Below are 19,698 nucleotides of genomic sequence, written 5' to 3'. Positions count from 1 at the left end.
AGGAAGCCGAAGTCCCATCATGCCCACACGGGCTCATTAAATGAGCACAATTATCAAGTGCTATTCCCCTGCTTTTTCCGTATATCCTTGCAATTATTTTTACGCAAATAATCATCCAATGCCTTAAATGAACGGGGATGCATCCAATATTACCAACCCTCTAAGATTGCCTTGGAGAATTTAGGAATTAAAGATTAACCTTCTACAACCACCCTAGGAAAAAGAAAATAAAGAAAAAAAAAGCTTTTTTATTGTAACACTTTTATTTGCCAGTTTAAAATGCCTTGATAATGGAGACAAAATGGATATTTCAGCAGATCAGTTGTCAGCAGTATGGCAGATCAAATCTCCAAGAACACAACCATCCAGAATTGGCAATGCCAGATACAGAGGATGAAGGTGAGGCACGTTATTTGAACTCTCACCATGAAGATTGCCAATTCAGGTTGGACATAGAATTATAGAATGGGCATTAGTGAGCTACATGGGGTTTTCCAAAAATCAGTAATAGTTGTTGTAGTTAACCTTTGTTGAGACTGGATTCCAATTCCAGTTTTCTTTTATGGGCATTCATGAACCGAATCAATAATCAATGATAATTTCATAGCCATTATGATTGAGAGTAGATTTCAACTCCAAATTTAGTAACTGAAATTAAATTCCTTCAGATGCCATGGTGAGACTTGACTCTATGTCCTTAGTGAACTGGCCAAGAATACTCAATCAATGACATTAACATCACACTACCGTTTGCCTCAGCATGGCCTGAATGGCCAAGAACTACCTGCATGGTCTAACTCACGTGATCAACACGGGTGCCACCTTATTGGTGATGATGGATTTGGCCTTATTGTGAATGCTGAGTGTCTGGAAGGAGTTGACACTAATTGATCGCCTGCTCTCTGTTGTCTCGTTGCTCTGGCCGTTGTCACTGAGTTGTCCTATGGATACCGTTTGCTGAGCAGCGCTGGCAGTCGTCCCCATAATCCACAAACGGCTTGAAACAAAAGAAAACAAAAACCATTAAGTAGCTGTTTACCCATGATGGCATGACCACCAGGAGAGGATTTTCATCCCAATACCTCAACTATTTAACAGAAAGTGACAGCAAGGCAGATTCACCAGTTCTGGTTAGACTGAGCTCTGAAGAAAAGCCTGTGACCTGAAACATTCACTTCTCTCCATAGCAGCAGCCAGAACATCTGGGATATTTTTGCTTTTGATAAACTGAGGATTATCTACTCCCTGACATGGATGTAAAAGATCCCACAGCACTATTTCAACAAAAAGCAGGAGAGTTGTCCCTCGCCCCCTGTCAGTACTTAACCTACATCACGAAATCAGATGATCTGCTCATGATCACAATACAGTTTGTGGGAGGTTACCATGCACAAACTGGTTGCTGCCTTCCTGCATTACAGCAGTGCCTACACATCAAAAGTGCTTTCTTGTTGGTAAAGCACTCTGAGCTGTCCCATGGGTCAGGAAAGGTGCTGTAAAATGCAAATCTGACTTCCTTTTACTCCACAAGCAGAAGACCAGGAAGTGCTTGAACGCTATTTCTTTCTCCCACAGTCAAACAACCAGCTGGCACTTACTGTCTGAATTACCACAAGAAGAATGTCTGTTTGGCTTATACTGAAAAATGTTCTGCAGCATTTTGACCACAGGACAGAAAAAGGCACTGTGCTACTTTAAGAAATTATTTTACAGCAGTAGCTTTTTTCTTACTGTTTATCTACAGAAGCTTAATGGAAAATGCATTCAAAACAGATTTCATTACTTTTTCTTTTTAACACAACCCAGTCTTCCTATAAAACCCCACATACATTTCTTACAGTTAACATAAAACAATATTACTTCAAAGCAGCTGTTGCAATCCTCAATTCTGCTGATCTCAGTGAAAGACTGATGAACACCAGCTCTGTGTTAATTCCAAGCCTGGAGTCTTAAAGAAAAGTTTGCAACAATTTTCTATGCAAAGCACGCAAATTAAACTTCAGCATTCAGTTGATAGAATGAATGGAGAATAAAGCACTAATTTAAATAACTTTTATTGGGCACAAATGAGACACTGTAATGTTATTTTCTCATTTCTACTCTTCGCATTTTCTTCTCCTCAACTTGCTCCAGAAACACCACATTATTCCCTTCAGTACCTCACGTGTGAATTGGCCCCCTTTTACCTCGAGCTTGAACACTGGACCAAGTTGAGCCCAATTTGATCATTACTCAACATCTGACGCCAAATATTTCCAATGAAGCAGGGTGGGGCAATTGCAAGTCAGAAATCTGAAGCTAGTTGAATCTCCCCCAAACCTGGCTCAGTTGACTCAATTGTGGATGGGATGCACATGAGTATCAAGAATTTCCTGTTCTGTAGAGATTAGGAGACTCCAGGAATTAAACACTGGTCTTCCAGACATTGCTACAGGAGCTCCAAGTGTGTTCCTAGTGAAAACTAAGTACCTAAAACAAAAATATACTTTTGTTTTCATTGACCATTTTACTTTATTCATTTGGAAAATACTGGAGATGGAATGAAAGGTTGGTTGACCAAACAGACTGATTGGAACATCATGTTATGTGATGAGAACTTCAGGAATACAGTCATAGAATCATACAGCAAGGGAACAGACCCTTTTGTCCAACCAGTCCATGCTAACCATGTTACAAACTAAACTAGCCCCATTTGCCTGTGCTTTGCCCAAAACCCTGCAAACCTTTCCTATTCAAGTACTTATCCAAATGTCTTTTAAATGTTAGAACTCCACCTGCATCCACCACTTCCTCTGGTAGTTCATTCCACTGTGTACCCAAGTTGCACCTCATGTCCTTTTTCAAACTTTCTCTTCTCGCCTTTAAAATATACCTCCTAGTTTTGAACTCCCCCACCCTGAGGAAAAGACTCTTCTCAGTCATCTTATCTTGCCCCTCATAATTTTATACATCTGTACGAGTTCACCTCTCAACATCCTACATTCCAGTGAAAAAAGTCCCAGCCTTTCCATTCTATTTTTATTTCTCAAACCTTCCATTCCCAGCAAAATGCTGGTAAATCTTTTCTGAACTCTCTCCAGTTTAGTAATACTCTTCCTATAACAGAGCCACCAGAACTGCACACAGTACTCCAGAAGAGGTTTCACCAATGTCCTGTACAACCTCAACATGATGTCCCAACTCCTGTACTCAAAGGTCTGAACAATGATGGAAAGCATGCTAAATGCCTTCTTAACAATCCTGTCTACCTTTGATGCATAGAACCATGTGCCTGAACCCCTCGGTCTCCCTGTTCCACAACCCTACCTAGGTCCTACAATTAACTGTATAAGCCCTGTCTTTGTTTGTATTCCCGAAATGTAATACCTTGCATTTATCTAAGTTAAACTCCACCTGCCACTCCTCAGCCCACGTACCCAATTGATCATGAGCTATTTGTCTTAGATAACCTTCTTCACTGTCCACTATACTACCAATTTTGGTATCAACTGCAAACTTACTGACATGCTTCCTACATTGTCATCCAAATCATTTATATAAATAACAAGCAAAAATGGACCCAGTACCGATCCCTGTGGAACACCACTGGTCAGTGGCCTCCAGTCCAAAAAAATGACGTTCCACCACCAGCCTCTGTCTCCTTACATCAAGCCAATTTTGTATCTAATCGGCAAGCTCACCCTGAATCCCATGTGATCTAGTTTTACAAATTAGTCTACAATGCAGAACATTGTCAGCATAAGTGAGAACCATGAACCATGTTCAGCAGAAACCTCACATCTCTGATTGGTTAAAACCAGCACTACCTTCATGAGATCCTGCAGTTACTAGCAGAATAGGCATACCAACCTGACAGTCTTCTCCCTGGTTAATATTCCCAAGGAGGCACTGATCACGCATGACCAGCTGCGATGGGGGAGCCACATTGCAGATCCAAGTCTCCCCAAGCAAGTGCTCTATTCTGAGCTCTACAATGGTAAGTGAAATACTACAAGGACACCCTGAAAGCATCTCTGAACAAATGCAAAATCCCCAGAGATATATGGGGATTATCCTGCTTATCCTGGAATGTAAAATGGAGAAGAAGCATCCGTGAAGGTATTAACCACTTCAAGCTTCACCGAGTGGAGCATGTGGAGAACAAGCACAAGCAGCAGAAAGAGTGCACGGAATCCAGAGCGTACCAACCACCCGTCTCATCAAGCACGACTGGCCCGACCTGTGGCAGAGTCTACGGCTCCAGGAATATAGTCAGCTGAAGTTCACAACACTCTGGACAGTTCAGCAATTGACTGCTAACTCTAAGGAATTCAATATATTCACCATCGCCCATTTTCCACTAAAGTCAAAGACCAATTTCATTTCCAGTGAAGGAAAGTACTTGAGGACGTAGGTTTGCTCACTGAGCTGAATGGTTCATTTCCTGACGTTTCGTTACCTTACTGGGTAACATCTTCAGTGGACCTCATGCGAAGCAATGCTGAAAATTCCTGCTTTTTATTCCTGGGTTTCTTTGGGTTGGTTATGTCATTTCCTGTGGCAAAGTCACTTCCTGTTCCTTTTTTCAGGGGGTGGTAAATGGGGTCTAACTCGATGTGTTTGTTGATAGAGTTCCGGTTGGAATGCCTTGCTTCTAGGAATTCTCGTGCGTGTCTTTGTTTGGCTTGCTCTAGGATGGATGTATTGTCCCAGTCGAAGTGGTGTCCTTCCTCATCCATATGTGAGGTTACTAGTGAGAGAGGGTCTCACAAATCTTCTCAAAACTCGCTAAGAACTTGCATTTACGTAGCAACTTGTATGACCATAGACTGTTCCAAAGCTTTACAAACATTAAAACACTTTTGAACATTAAAGTTATTGAGTACAATCATTTTCTCTCTACATTTATCACATAGACAGCTGAAACTGACAACCGGAAGCGGCAGGGACAGGCCACTATAAATGCCGGAGGAAACACCACAGAAGCGCTTCACAGGAGGCTCCCAAGCACTGAGGATGTCACCTAGACAGGGGACGAAACGTTTGCAACAAAAACTTCCAGCTCGGCGAACAGAACCACAGCAGACAGCTCTCTCACACACAGCAATGCAATAACAAACAGATTGTTTACTTTTCAATGATGTAAATATTAAACCAGATATGGGAAAACTTTCCTCGCTAGGATGCACCATAGAACCTTTATCATTCATTTGAGAGGCCTAGATTACATACCACAACTGGGACATGAACACACAACCTTCTGATACTGAGACAAGTTTGCTACCAACTAAGCCAGATAAAACTTAACATTCTCCTTAACTCAAAAATTGCCATTTGATTCAATTGCCTGAAATACAATTGGTGGTAATAAATGGAGCATGCTTACTGCCCATTATTGACTTATATTTGTACAGAATGATCTACAAAAGAGAAGCAAATATGAAGGGGACACACAACAGAAGGCTTATCAGCAGAAAGGGCAATTGATTTCAACATTTCTGGATCATATACTTGTGTGTGTGTTAGTGTTCTCTGATTGAGAAGTGTGTGTAAATAAAGATTGCGTGAGGGCAAGAGCAAAAGTGGCTCCCAAATTAGGAGTTTGTTAGCTCTCCGATAGTCTTTTGTTAAACCTCATTGGAAAAACATGGACATGGGACAAAGGTAGCAGCATGGCAGTTGGATCAAGGCCAGACTGCAGCTTCACATCAAATCAGGGAGGAGAAAGAGAGGACTGCAGATGATGGAGATCAGAGTCGAAAGTGTGTGGTGCTAGAAAAACACATCAGGTCATGCAGGAGAATTGACGTTTCAGGCAGGAGCCCTTCATCAGGAAACGTTGATTCTCCTGCTCCTCAGATGCTGCATGACCTGCTGTGCTTTTCCAGCACCACACACTTTCCACGTCAAATCAGTCAATCCAAGAGCATCAAACCATTCAAACCCAGACTCATTAGCACAGAAAGCAGGTAAAATTGTTTTAAGTCAGATTTAATTGTTGGATATAATGTACTGGGTAAGGAATACTGCCTCCCAAAGAGTTAAATGCACTAGTTTGATCAGAAGTGCCTAATGAAGGGGAGCCTGTTACCCAACCTCTGAAGAATCAACATACAACAGTCTGGCTCTTGTGGTATAATGATAGTGATGGTGTCCCTACCTCTGAGCCAGGAGACCGAGATCCAAGTCCCTCTTGCTCCAGAGGTGTGTCATAACATCTGAAAACAGATTGATTGGGAAACCATCTACAACAGTCCACAGCACCTCGATTTACCCTCTGCTTCCCTCTGATCTGCTCTTCAGACATATCCTCTTTGTATAAAAGGGGAGGTTTCGCTTCACATACTGCGAACTCTCGGGAAGGGGAAGAGAATAAATAAGTCGCCCTACCGCGCCTCCTTCTCGGCCAAGTGCATTCGGGGATTCCCGTCCAGGCAATCCAGGGCCATTTTGTCAGCCAACTGGACAGGATGGCCTTGTTTAGTTTCTTTTTGGAGAGAGCTGGGATTTTGGGGTGGGAGTAAATACGCACGGCCCTGACAGCGGGGCCCAAGGCAGTCCATCGCCTGTTGCCACGGACAACCGCAGCACATCTGGCCGCCAGATGGCCACGCGCGCTGCTGCTTCAAATGGCCACACATTCCAAACAGCAACGGTCAGGCACCGGCCGCAGCTCTCCCTTAATCTGAGATTGTAAACCACCACAGCCAAAGGCGGACTTTTAAAAAATCGCGCGTCTACTTCGCTGCATCAAATCATTTATAACGTTCCGACTTTCCCTTTTCCTCCCGAAATCAGGAGCAAGCGTCAGGTTCAGTTTTATTTTTTATTACTGTTTGTTCGTTGGCTGCGACCGTCGCTTCACTGTCCATCGCCATTTGGCCTGAAGGATGAAACGATAACATACAAAAACAGAAAATACTGGTAATGCTCAACAGGTTCGGCAGCATCTATGGAGAGAAATCAGTTGACGTTTCAGAACCGTTCTGAGAAACGGTCACTGGACCCCAAATTCTCTCCACGGATGCTGTCAGATCTGCTGAGCTTTTCCAGCAACTTATGTTTTTGTTTCGGATTTCCAGCGTCTGCAGTTCTTTCGGTTTTTGTTGAGGAGATGATGGTGGTGAGCTTCTTGAATCACTGTCGGGACACCCATAGAATTGTTAGGAAGAAGATTCCAGTTCAACGGCAGAATTTTATCGTTCCGAGTCAGGGGTTCGAATCTAATTCCAGACAGACTTGGTGATTTAGAAGAAGGGAACAGAACCTTAACATTGGGGTTGAAGTCAGGAAGCACCACTTCACCTTGGTGCTTTACATTCTGGTGCCCTATGGTATACTCACCCACACCCCTCCATCATATGGATTGTGAGTAGAATCTCTTATTTGAGTCATATCATGCCCAGTCCCTGTTCATAAACTAAGGTGGGTTGGTCAAGTTGATAACCTTTAACATTTGCCGACTAGAAGTCAACCAATTGCAGTTTTATTTCAGTTTACCCCAGGCCTCAACAGCTTTTAAGGAGAGAGAATTCTAGATTTCCAATGCCCTTAAGGTGAAGTGGTGCTTCCTGACTTCAACCCCAATGTTAAGGTTCTGTTCCCTTCTTCTAAATCTACCCAAATTGAGGAATCAATTCCTCTCTTATCATCCATATTAATTCCATTAATCACAACATCTGTTGTGGAGGTGTTGGCCTAGTGGTATTAAACGAGAGACTCTGGGAATCTGGGTTCAAATCCTACCATGGCAGATGGTGGAATTTGGATTCAATGTTTAAAAAAAAATTGGAATTAAAAATCTAATAATGTTTGTGGAACTTGTGCTAACTATCAGGAAAACCTCATCTGGTTCACTAATGTCCTTGAGGGAAGGAAACTGTCATCCTTACCTGGCCTATGTGTGATTCCAGACTCACAGCAATGCGGTTGACTCTTATGGATGAGCAATAATTGCCAGCAACACCCACATCCTGTGACTGAATTTAAAAAATAAACACAGCAGCTGGTGCAATTTCAATTAAATTAATAAACTTGGAATTATAAAGATAACCTCAGTAATGGTGACCACAGCAACTATCGTTGATTGGTGTAAAAACCCAACTGGTTTGCTAAAGTCCTTCAGGGAAAGAAACCTGACATCTTTACCTGGTGATACCTGACTCAGCAATGTAATTAACTGCCTTTTGAAATGGCCTAAAAACGCTCAGTTCAAGGCAATCAGGGATGGACAATAAATGGCAGCCTTGCCAGAAATGCCAACATCCCATGGAAGAATAAATGATCTATAACAATGATATTAGATCAACCCTCCATCTGCTATAAGTAAGGCAATACCAATGCAAGTTCGGCTCTCCTCACCACTTCCCTGCCTGTCCATGCATCACAGTTTTGTAGGCTGTGATTTTCAATGCTGCTATAATTAGTTTAAGGGTAGGCCATTTAGGACTGAGATGAGGAGAAATTTCTTCACCCATAGAGTGATAAGCCTGTAGACTTCACTGTCACAGATACAGTTGAAGCCAGCACTGAATGTTTTCAAGAATGAGTTAGATATAATTCTTGGGCCAAAAGGGATCAAAGGGTATGGAGAGAAAGCAGGGAAAAAAAAAGAGTATTGAGTTTAGATGATCAGCCATGAATAGTGCAGCAGGTTCAAATGGCTAAATAGCCTAGCTCTGCTCCAGTATTCTATGTTTCAGTTAGGCATCAAGGGTTAACCAGTACCCATGAGACCATACCCTGATAAGGAATCAATACTTTTGGGTAAAGGGGTGGCTGCTGGTTCTGAGCAGGTGTATTCCTTGCAGCCTCATGGGATCTTCCACTGCAACAATCTCATTTCAGCCAAAAGGCTGTCTTTTATTTATACTGAATAACTGAAAGCAGTCACAGGAAATGAACAAACAACATAACAATGTTTCTCATGAGGTGCATGTTGCAGGGTTCTGGAGGTGAATCTTTCATTCCTAGATATGTCCAGGTAATTCTGAAGAAGGGAAGGACAAAGAAGAGGCCTCCAATCTCTCCAACATTTAATTAAATCTTTCCTCCAAGATCTGCCCTTTGACACCTTTACCCAGAGATCACCAACCTGAACATCAAGAGGAGCCATGTTTGAATTTAGCCAAAAAAGTATTGTCTTAAGAGGCACAGTGCCATTCCACAAGCCATTAATTTTGAAAAGCAAGACAAGAATTCAACAACATTTTAAAAGAAATTTTTTTAGTAATGCAATTGTTCATTGAAAACGTTCCTACCAGTACTATTAATTTTTTTTGTTGCTAATAGTAGTTTTAAAAGAATGAGTGAAGCCTTTCAAATGCTATCAAGGTGGGCTTGATCAATTAAGGACAGGGAACAGATAAGAGCTGAATGCTCTCTGGCCTTAATGAACAAAAATTGGTGTAATTTTAATTACCACATCCAGGATTCACAGCCTTTTATGGAAGTGAATCTTTGACCCTGATTTTCCCATTCTTTTCCTAAGTATGGGGCCGAATGTGTTCGATGCTGACAATACATTACCCCCATTATGGTGATAAATTACCAGATCAACTATCTAGACAACACATAGGTGAGTTTCTTGCCCTCTCAGGTTTCTGGACACTGCTGTATGGGGTTGCCTGTATGGATGCAAAGGATTCATGTTGAGGCCTACTTTAGAAGGGTCCAGTGCTAAAAAGGTCACAGGGTTATTGAGGTCAAAGGCAAGGGCAGAGAGTGTAGCATTCAGAGGCCACCCACCACTTGCCTGCCGTCTGTACATCAGATTGCACTCCACACAGCCAGCATATCACTATGGTTTCCCAGTCAGGAAACTAGCCACCTTTCTTGCCAGCCAGCAAGGCAGGTGATCAGGGAGGTAGCAATTTGACTCTCTTAAGTGACGACTCAAGTGCCTTATTTACAAACTGAGAAAGTTGCACATAACGCCTTCATGTCAAGAAACTGCGAGGTGCTGTATTTTGGGAAAGCAAATCTTAGCAGAACAAAGAGACCTTGGAGTGCAGGTAAATAGGATAGTGAAGAAGGCATTTGGTATGCTTTCCTTTATTGGTCAGAGTATTGAGTACAGGAGTTGGGAGGTCATGTTGCGGCTGTACAGGGCATTGGTTAGGCCACTGTTGGAATATTGCGGCATAGGTTTAGGGTGAGAGGGGAAAGATATAATAGAGACCTACAGGCAACGTTTTCACGCAGAAGGTGGTACATGTATGGAATGAGCTGCCAGAGGAAGTGGTGGAGGCTGGTACAATTGCAACATTTAAGAGGTATTTGGATGGGTATATGAATAGGAAAGGTTTGGAGGGATTGGATTGGGATATCTGGTCGGCATGGATGGGTTGGACCAAAGGGTCTGTTTCCATGCTGTACATCTCTATGACTCTATGGGGATAAGGGGAGAGTTGCTCTCCAGGCCAAATACGCCTCTGGACGTCTTTCTTATCATCTGTAGAGAGGTGCAAATTCTACCTATGGTTAATCTTTACATTTCACTAGCCCAGAAAGCTGAGTCATTGCAATATACTCAAAGCTAAGTTAAATTTTTGACAGACAAGGGAATCAGCGTGTACGGGGGACAAATTGGAAAGTGGAGTTGTGGTGACAATCTTATTGAATGGTGGAGCAGGCACGAGAGGGCTGAATGGTCTACTCCTGCCTCTTATATTTTCACATATAATGCCAAAAAAATTATAGTAAAGGATTAAATGTGTCTATATGTTAATTAATGTTCCATCTATTGAGGGCACAGACACACACAGTAGTAAACTATCCTGGTAGTAAACATTCATGGATATTATTTTTCAAAGCTGAGGGAATTAGGCCATGTAAGGATTTTGCACTGACTGTAGGGTTGTCAATCCTCCATAATTGTCCTAGAGTCTTAAATTAACTATTAATCTTTAATGAATTATTAATCGTCACTATAATTCTTTTAAGTAATCGAGGAGAATAGGTATTAGGTGGGTGGAGTGTTTTTTTTATTTTAATGTTTGTTTAATATTGATATAAATATCCGGAGTGAGATGCAATTGAGTACTGCAAAGTCTACACACTTTCTAATAGACTGTGGGAAGGGGGTGAGGTCATGATGATGGAACTATTGGCTGATCAATGCTGGGGGATGGAGTGGGATGCTTGAAGACAGGAGATCATGTGACATAACCTCCTGGACAAGGTCCATTCCAAGTTGGCAACTCTTCACTCTCCTGTGAGTCTGTTCGGAGCCTGTACTGAATCTGTTGCCACTTTGCTTTTATGTGGTGTCTCCATTCATGAAGGAGGCCCTCCGAAAACTCTTTCAGTTCTTCAGTATAATAGACTGAATTTGCCTTTGAAATGAAATTCCCCCCCCCACCCCACATAGAACTCTGCCTTATTGCAAGACAAACAAAAGGAGAGCATTTTAATTCCAATCTGGTTCTCCTAACACACATTAACAACACATCAATGCACAAATACTATAAAGACTCTAAAGCAGAGATAGACCTGGGAGGCAAAGGTCATCGCCATGGTCACCTAAAACTTTAAATTAAAAAGAAATGCATTTTAATATTCCTAAAACAACACAGAATTATAAGCTGAATCCAATTAAAAGTCAATGACTCTCAGCACTGACAGACAAACCTCAAAACTGTAATCGAGCACAGGAAGCAATGGTGAAGAGATTATCATAACTGTGTCAGTCAGGTGGAGTTCTACAGTGTGGCATCTGCTTCAAACAAGAGCAGGGAGCAATGCAAATCTGTATATCTAAACCACAACCTGATTCTTATTTCAGTACAGCATGCTTTCAGTAAATATTTAGGCTGCGACATGATGCCTCCTTTGTTGGACCATGCTCTTACAAAATTAATGTCTGGATTAAACGTCCCTTACAATTTTTTTTATATAATTTTAATTATTCAAGTGATGTTAGCATCATTGGCTAGGCCATCATTTATTGCCTATCTTTAATTACCCTTCAGAAGGTGAAGATGAGCTGCCTTCTTGAACTGCAGCAGTCTTATTTGGTGCATGGACACCCACAATGCTGCTGAGAAGGCAATTGCAATATATTTCCAAGTCAGATTGTTGTGTGTCTTGGAGGGGACTTGCAGGTGGTGGTGTTCCCATGTATGTACTGCCGTTGTCCTTCTAAATGGCACAGATCATGAATTTGGAAGTGGTGTTGAAGGAGCCTTCGTGAATGGCTGCACTGCATCATACGAAAGGCACACACTGCTGTCACTGAATGTCAGCAATGGAGAATTTGAAGATTCAAAGTGCGTATGGGTATCAATTGAGCAGGATGTTTTGTCTTGGATGGTGTCAATTCTTTTGAATGTTGTTGAAGCTGCATTCATCCTGGCAAGTGGAGATATTCCATCACATTGTACCTTTTAGAGAGAGAACAGACTTTAGGGAGTCAAGACGTAAATGCGTCAGAAGCATTTCACAGGAGGTTTCTAGATTAATACAAAGAATGAGTGGGTTGTTTTTTTAATGAGGCTTGGTTTCACTAGATGTAAAGATGTCAGAGATGTAAAGCACGAAAACAGACCCCTTGGTCCAACTCGTCCATGCCGAGCAGATATCCCAACCCAATCTAATCCCACCTGTCTGCACCCAGCCCATATCCCTCCAAACCCTTCCTATTAAGTTTAGATGAGTGAGTAGTAACATGAAATTTAAGAAGGTTTTGACAAGGTGGAAATGGAGAGGACATTTTCTCTTGTGGGTGAGTCCAGAACAAGGGGATCTGCTTTAAAATTAGGAGTCACTCTTTTAGGACAGAGATGGAGAGAAACATTTTGCTCAAGTGCTTTTGCAACTTTGGAACTCTCTGCCTCAAAATTTAGTGAAGGTAGTGTCAATTGAATATTTTTAAAGCAGAGGTAGATTGATTCCCTGCCTAACAAGAATCTAAGGTCACAGCCATTTCAGAGGGCAGTTAAGAGTCAGTATCATTGCTGTGGGTCTGGAGTCGCATGAAGGCCAGACTAGGTAAGGGCAGAATTCCTTCCCTAAAGAACACTAATGACCCAAATGAGATTTTTTTGACAATCTGTGGTATATTCATGGTACCCATTTACAAAGATGAGCTCTCAATTCTAGACTCTTTACTGAATTAATTTTACAACTATAAAAGATAGCTTCATAGTCTGCATTTAAGGTGAGTGTCCAATTCTGGATTTCATTAATTGAATTTAAGTTCCAACACCTACAGTGTTAGATTGAATTCATGTTCCTCACAGCTTTATGCCTGAGCCTCTGGATTTTGATCGACTGATATTGTCATTAAAGCATCATTTCCTGCTTCTCCTCCTTGATATGGGAACAGTGCAGGAAAATGGCATTGAGAGAGAAGATCAATCATAATCTAGTTGAATGGCAGAGCTGGCTTGAGGGGAGGAGTGGTCTACTCCTGCTTCTAATTTGTATATGCCCTGTTACTATTCCTGGAAGCTACTTCCATTTTCTGCCACACATACATCTACACACACAAAGTTGGTATCTGCAACTTATTCATGTTGTTTCAGATAATGCCTTGCAGATTATGATAAACATGCTTTAAAAAAAAGCTTCCCATGCTACCTTTGAATCTTTTTTTCCCCAATCACTGGAAACAGTTCCTCTATATTTGAAGTGGGGTATATATTTTAAGTGGAGTGGGTCTGGTGAGTGGTTAATCAGTAAGAGTCAATGTCTTTCTAAAAGTATGGTCGGTAGCTAGCATTGATTTGATATTTACTGGGTTAAGAATTAAAGTAAGGCAAGAAAGTAAAGTAAAATTCTTCCAGCATTTATCAGGATAAAACTATTGGAGAGTAGGTGATTAGTTAAGTAAATTGATTCAGTCTGGAAGTGTAGTCCAAACAGAGCAAATGGAGTGATTGTTTCAAGTTTGGAGAGTGGAGAATTAGATGGAGGATGGGATGAAGGTGCTCTTTTCTCTGTTTTAAAATTTATTTTTTAATGCGCATAATTGTTCTTACTTTGGTGCAATGGAGGGAGTTAGTTGATGAGTAATTGGTAAGCTATTCTACCTGTATTTATGATGTAAGATGTGTGATTTTATACATACATACATATATATTTTAATATCATTTATTTCAGAGTATGTACTTTGAACTAGCGGCATTTAACTTTTGGTCTATGTTTGTGAGAGGTTAATGATTAACCTGCCAATATTTCTGCAGCTAGAATGAGGATTCATTGAGTGACAATGGGAATGTGTTTGCATTGTGAGTTTTGTGCTCAGACATTGATAAACATTAGCATGCTTTAAGTTTAGAAGAATAAGGAATTGATTTTTATTTGCTTCAGAGAAAATCCCTCAGCTTGGAAAGTCTTTGGTTTCAGTTTGCAGAAATCCTGTTAAAATTAGATTGAAGGAACAGTTTCTCATGGAGAAAGGATATTGTTCAGAAGAGTGAGAAAATAGGTTACCTTAGTGCAAGGGTTTTAGTTAAAAGCTCCAGCCTGGAGGATTAGAAATGGGAAGGCATTATTTGAAGCTAAGAAAATCTAAGCCCAATTGTGTGACTAATCAAGAATAAAAGTTAATAAACTCTTGAAGTAAATAGATAAATCAAAACTATAGATGTTATAGAGAAGAAAACTTTTGTATTGGGATAAATGGAATTGTCTTTTTACTGTATCTTTCAAAATCTTAAATTGTTTATTTAAAAATAGCTTGGTTTATTCTATTTCATTTTTTTTGCAGAATAAACGTGTTTTAATGTTAAAACTAAATCTGTACCATTACATGCTTATGTTTCTGTCAAAGACTACTTCTGTAAATAAAAACAAAGTCAAATATGATCTATTAAGTCAGATTTCAGTCTGGGATCTGATCCCTCTAGTAATAACAGCAGGGAACATACAGATGTGGCAGGACAGTCAGCAAAGAGCAAGTTGCAAGAAACTGATGTATATTACTAGAAAAGGCATGCTTGGAACTTTAATGCGTACTGAAAAAGAAGTGCAAATACAATATGTTGTCATTTTGGGTGTTTTTATTATATATTTATTTAGCTAAAAATCAAAAGAGAAATCTGTTATCATCTTACAATGATTTGAAGGAATGCCTGACACCTATTGCAATGAGTGAACAAGTGATGGATATATTAATGATTAATTGGATATGTAATGGTTGTATAAATATGGGAGCTCATAATCAGTGAAGCATAAAACTCTCACTAAAATTGTGGACTTGAACTGTGTTTAAACACAGTTGATCTTGTAGTGTATAATAGTATCATCACGCATCTGCTGCCGTTATCTTTTGATTCTATGTTCACGGGTTTGCAAAATTCGTTGAAGGAACCTTGAAGAATTTCTGCTGTGCATCTTGCAGATGGTACACATCTACTACTGAAGTGTCAGTCAATATTTGTGGATGTGGTGCCAATCAAGCAGGCTGCATTTCCCTGAGTGGTAAACTACAGACATGTTATCTTGGTTGTCATATAAGGGAAATGTTGGAATCTAATATAAAGGCAGTGGTAACTGAACAAAAATTTAGAAAACAATGGCAACATTGGACAGAGTCAACATGGATTTTTGGAAGGGAAATCATGTTTCACAAACATGATTGAAATTTTGTGAAGATGTTACTGTAGCATTAACAAAGGAGAACCAGTGGATGCATTGTTTTCAAAAGTTTTTTTAAAAATAAGGTCCCACACAGGCTGTTAGTAAATAAAATTAGAGAACATGGGATTGAGACGAATATACTAGCATAGATTGAGAATTGGTTAATAGTCAGAAAGCAGACAATAAGAATGAAATGGTCTTTCTCAGAATATCATTGTTATTTGTGGAGTACCTCAAAGATCAGTGTTAATTCCACAACTGTTCATCATCCGTATAAATGATTAGGATGTGAGAATCAATTATATTAATCCCAAATGTACTTATCAAACCAAAGTAGGTGGGAACATAAGTTGTGAGGAGGATGCAAGGAATCGTCAAAAGAATTTAGCTCATCTAAGTGCATGGGCTAGACATGGCAGATGGAATGAGATATAAACAGAAGTATAAATGGTAAAACAAACAGAAAGTCAGAATGTTTCTTAAATGGTGAGAGTTGCTAAGTGCCAGTGTCCAAAGAGGCCTGGATGTCCTTGTTCACAAGTCACCAAAAGCAAATATACAGTTGCAGCAAGCCTTTTGATGCAAATATATGTTAGCATTCATTTCAAGGGAATTCAAGTACAGGAATACAGATGTCATGCTGCAGTTATCTAGGAGCTTTGAGAGACCATATTGTGATAATTATGCACAATTTTAGTCTCTAAGTGCAACAGGTTCACCAGATTAATCCCTGGAATGGGGTGATTGTGTTTTGATGAGAGATTGAGGAAATTGAGTCTGTATTCCCAGAGCTTCAAAGAATGAGAGAATAATTATCATTGAAACTTACAAAATTCTTAAAGGCCATGACAGGATGGAGGTAGGTAAGTTTTTGAGTCTAAAACCCAGAACATAATCTCAGAATAACAGGTAGGCCATTTAAAGTTTGAGATAAGGAGAAATTGTTAGATGGTGGTGAATCTTTGAAATTCATTACTCCAGATGGCTGTGAAAGCTCAGTCATTGAGCATGTTTAGGACAGAATACAGTAGATTTCTAGAGATTAATAATCTTAAAGGATTATAAAAATTGTGCAGGAAAGCAGCATTGAGGAGATGATCAACTATGATCTAATTGAATGGAGGGGCAGGCTCAATGGCCTCCTCGTATTCCTGTGTTCCTATCTGCTCGACTAAAATCATTCATTATTTTGAACACCTCTATCAAATCTCCTCTTCACTTTCTCTGCTCCAGGCAGAATAACTCCAACCTCTCCAGTTCCTCCACAAAACTTAAGTCTCTCTTCTCTGATAGCTTTCTTTAAATCTTTCTCTGCAGCCTTCCTAAAGCTGCACATCCTGCCTGAAATGCAGTACCTGGAATTGAACATGTTCCAGGTCTAGTCAATGTTTTGTAAGGGTTTAGTACAGCTTCCATGCATTTATACTCTATGACTCTATAAATGAAATAAAGGATTGTGCACATTTTTAAGCAGCTTCTTAAGTTGTCCTGTCACCTTCAATAGTTTTTGTACATATAAGAACACTGGGTCTCTCACCTCCTCCCCTCCACTTTAAAAAAGGACCTGTTAATGCCTATTGTCAGCCCTTCATTCTCCCTATAATTGTCCACTGCAACTCTGTCTACTGTCCTTAGTCAACATTACAGCAGCATGATGGATATACTTATAAATCACCAGCATTTCAATCTAATTAATAGTCTATTACGTGAAACATTGTCATGCGTCTTTTGAAAGTCTATATACATATTTTTTATCATTTGTTCTTGGAATATAGGCAACACCAACAAATCATCACAAAGGAGCTATCACAATGCAGATTGGAGTTTTTCGTCATCCAAATTAAGTAATGAAGGGCATGAATTAAACGGTTGGATTTTAGGGCCCTCTCGTGCAGTAGTAGAGACCCTACTCCAGGAAACTCAGATTCAAGTCCTACCCGCTCCAGAATTGTTTGATAGTAACTCTGAACAGATTAATGAAAATATCCTTTTGTTGGAGCATACATCAAAAAGGTACCCCAACCCAAATCTCAGAACAACATGACGACAAACCTCTAATATGGGCAAATAAAGGCTGCAGCGCAATAATTGATCCTCAAGTGGGCCATCAAGTGGCTGAGTCAACTACGCAGTTGCTGGGGTGCCTACTGCAGCCAATACACTTTGAAAACGGAAGATACTGGACTTACCATCACTCCATAACCCAGTGTCTTCATCACTGACATCCCCTTCCCCCAATTCCCAATTATTTCCAGACTCCTAGACTGACCAGGGAGTCCAAATTCACCATTGTAGTCACATAATAATGCCATTATCAATTCCATGTACTGTAATCTGCTTGTGATGGAACTGATCACAGGAGAAAATCCTGACTGGAAGTAATATGTCACTGCCTTCCAGTGGACAAAGATTTTAAATTCAAGATCAGGGAACCAAGTCAAGCCACTGAGCAAAGGGAAATGTCCATAGTGAGGCATGGACTATAAGCAGCTCAGGAGTTTGTCAATCAATATTTTCAGCGAAACTGCTAGTTGCTATGAAGTACTAGACTTGGAATGTGAATTTTACAGGACATCTACTACATTAATCCTGCAAATATTTGATTTGATTACAAGGTTTTATATTTCTTTTTGTAAGTTTATTGGCTTTCAGTACTTTTAACTTTAAAGCTATTTCAATTTGTGAAGTATTCCACTTGACATAAAGTAAAGCAATATCATTATTTCTATTATTTGAAAAATATATTTTACAAAATTAGGCCCCAGTCTTCCCTGTCCTCAATGGTCCACATCAACCCCTCCTCCTTAAATTTTAAATCATTGACCTTTCATGTTCTCCCCCTACACCACCTCCAGATATTTCTGCAAACACATGAAACTCTATAATGACTTCCATCTAAACTCTCATTCCAACAGCAGAATCTCCAGCCATCCAAGCAAAACTCACTGAAATTCCTTTCCTGAACATCTTCACTGCCTCTGTTCTTAAAATGGGAAAACTCCTTTAACCTTTGTTTAAATCTTTGGTTTCCCTTATCAACCTCACGTTTACAGCTATTTTCCATACAGTACATTTTTTACACTTAAAACTCCTTAACCAGTGCAAGCTGTTATTAATAAATATTTTTAAAAAGCTCTTCCAAATCATCTCAAAATTTAAACTGTTCATATTGTTTCTCTACACAATGTCATTTGTTTGTAAAATGCACACAGCAAATATTATGAGTCACAGTCATTCTTTTTGCAGCAAATGCAAATCAAATTCAATTTGATAAGAACTGCCATTTGTTTTGTAACATCCTCTAGTTATAAATATTGATTATGTTGAAGGAAAGTGTTTCAGATGCCACTGTAGATTGAAAGCTTAACTTTTTTTTCCTTTAATCTTCCATGGGATGTGTGTAAGGCCAGTATTTATTGTCCATCTCTAATCCCTTGAACTGAGTGAAAAGGGCAGTTAAGAATCAACCATGTTGTTGTGGGGCTGGAGTCATGTGTAGGCCAGACCAGGTAAGGATGGCAGGCTTCCATTTCTTATGTTTCCCTTTGTTTTCTATAATTGATGCAGGTACCATGACGAGCTTTATACTAAATTTCAATTCCCTGATTTGATCCCACTCCCTAGAGCAGTGACGTTGATTAGTAGTTCAGAGACATTACCACTGCACAATCACACTACACTGTGTGGGATTTTAATGTGTGAAAATTGATTAACATATTTAAATTTTCCACATGACCACTGTAGCTATGGCTCCAAAATTAATCCAAAGTGCTTCACAACCACTGAGACATCTTAAAATCACAACATGCTCGATAAGTACATGTTCTAGAAGGATCTCAATGTAACTTCCTTTGAAGAGATGATTCTCTGCTTGAATTTTTCATGTAAAAAAAAATCCTGACCTCTCAGTGGTGGAAGTTAGATAGCTTAGATGACCAGATTGTGGTGCAGAATGGGGGCAATAACATCAAACCCCAGCGGTAGTTGTTCGTGGAGGGCTGCGCCCTGATCTTACTCCATGCTTAATATGGAGTACTGCCTCCTCAAACTACATAAGTACCTGTACTTGTTTCTCTAGAGCAGACAGACAGTGATCCCCTGTGGTCTTTCATGGAGCATGGTTCATTTCCTAAC

General features: G+C 40.1%; 1 protein-coding gene across 6 annotated transcripts in view; it reads right to left on the bottom strand.

The window, feature by feature from the left end:
• The window catches only part of LOC122541788 (paladin-like), a 244,182-nt gene that overhangs the window by 182,797 nt on the left and 41,687 nt on the right, over positions 1 to 19,698 (bottom strand). For 2 of the 6 annotated variants that reach the window (XM_043678763.1, XM_043678764.1), the window contains exons 1-2: positions 6,370 to 6,716; positions 803 to 997 (exon numbers count right to left, since the gene is read on the bottom strand). In XM_043678763.1, coding sequence (XP_043534698.1) covers positions 803 to 997; positions 6,370 to 6,620 — 446 coding nt within the window. In that variant the 5' untranslated portion in view covers positions 6,621 to 6,716. Of the gene's footprint in view, positions 1 to 802; positions 998 to 6,139; positions 6,306 to 6,369; positions 6,717 to 11,944; positions 11,968 to 19,698 lie in introns of those variants that run through there. The other 4 variants (XM_043678767.1, XM_043678766.1, XM_043678768.1 and 1 more) reach the window with 3 other exon arrangements.

This window comes from Chiloscyllium plagiosum, chromosome 38 (assembly GCF_004010195.1).
Source record: "Chiloscyllium plagiosum isolate BGI_BamShark_2017 chromosome 38, ASM401019v2, whole genome shotgun sequence".
NCBI classification, from domain to species: domain Eukaryota; kingdom Metazoa; phylum Chordata; class Chondrichthyes; order Orectolobiformes; family Hemiscylliidae; genus Chiloscyllium; species Chiloscyllium plagiosum.
Note: the sequence above shows the minus strand (reverse complement) of the source record. Positions and strands in the feature narration are given on the sequence as shown.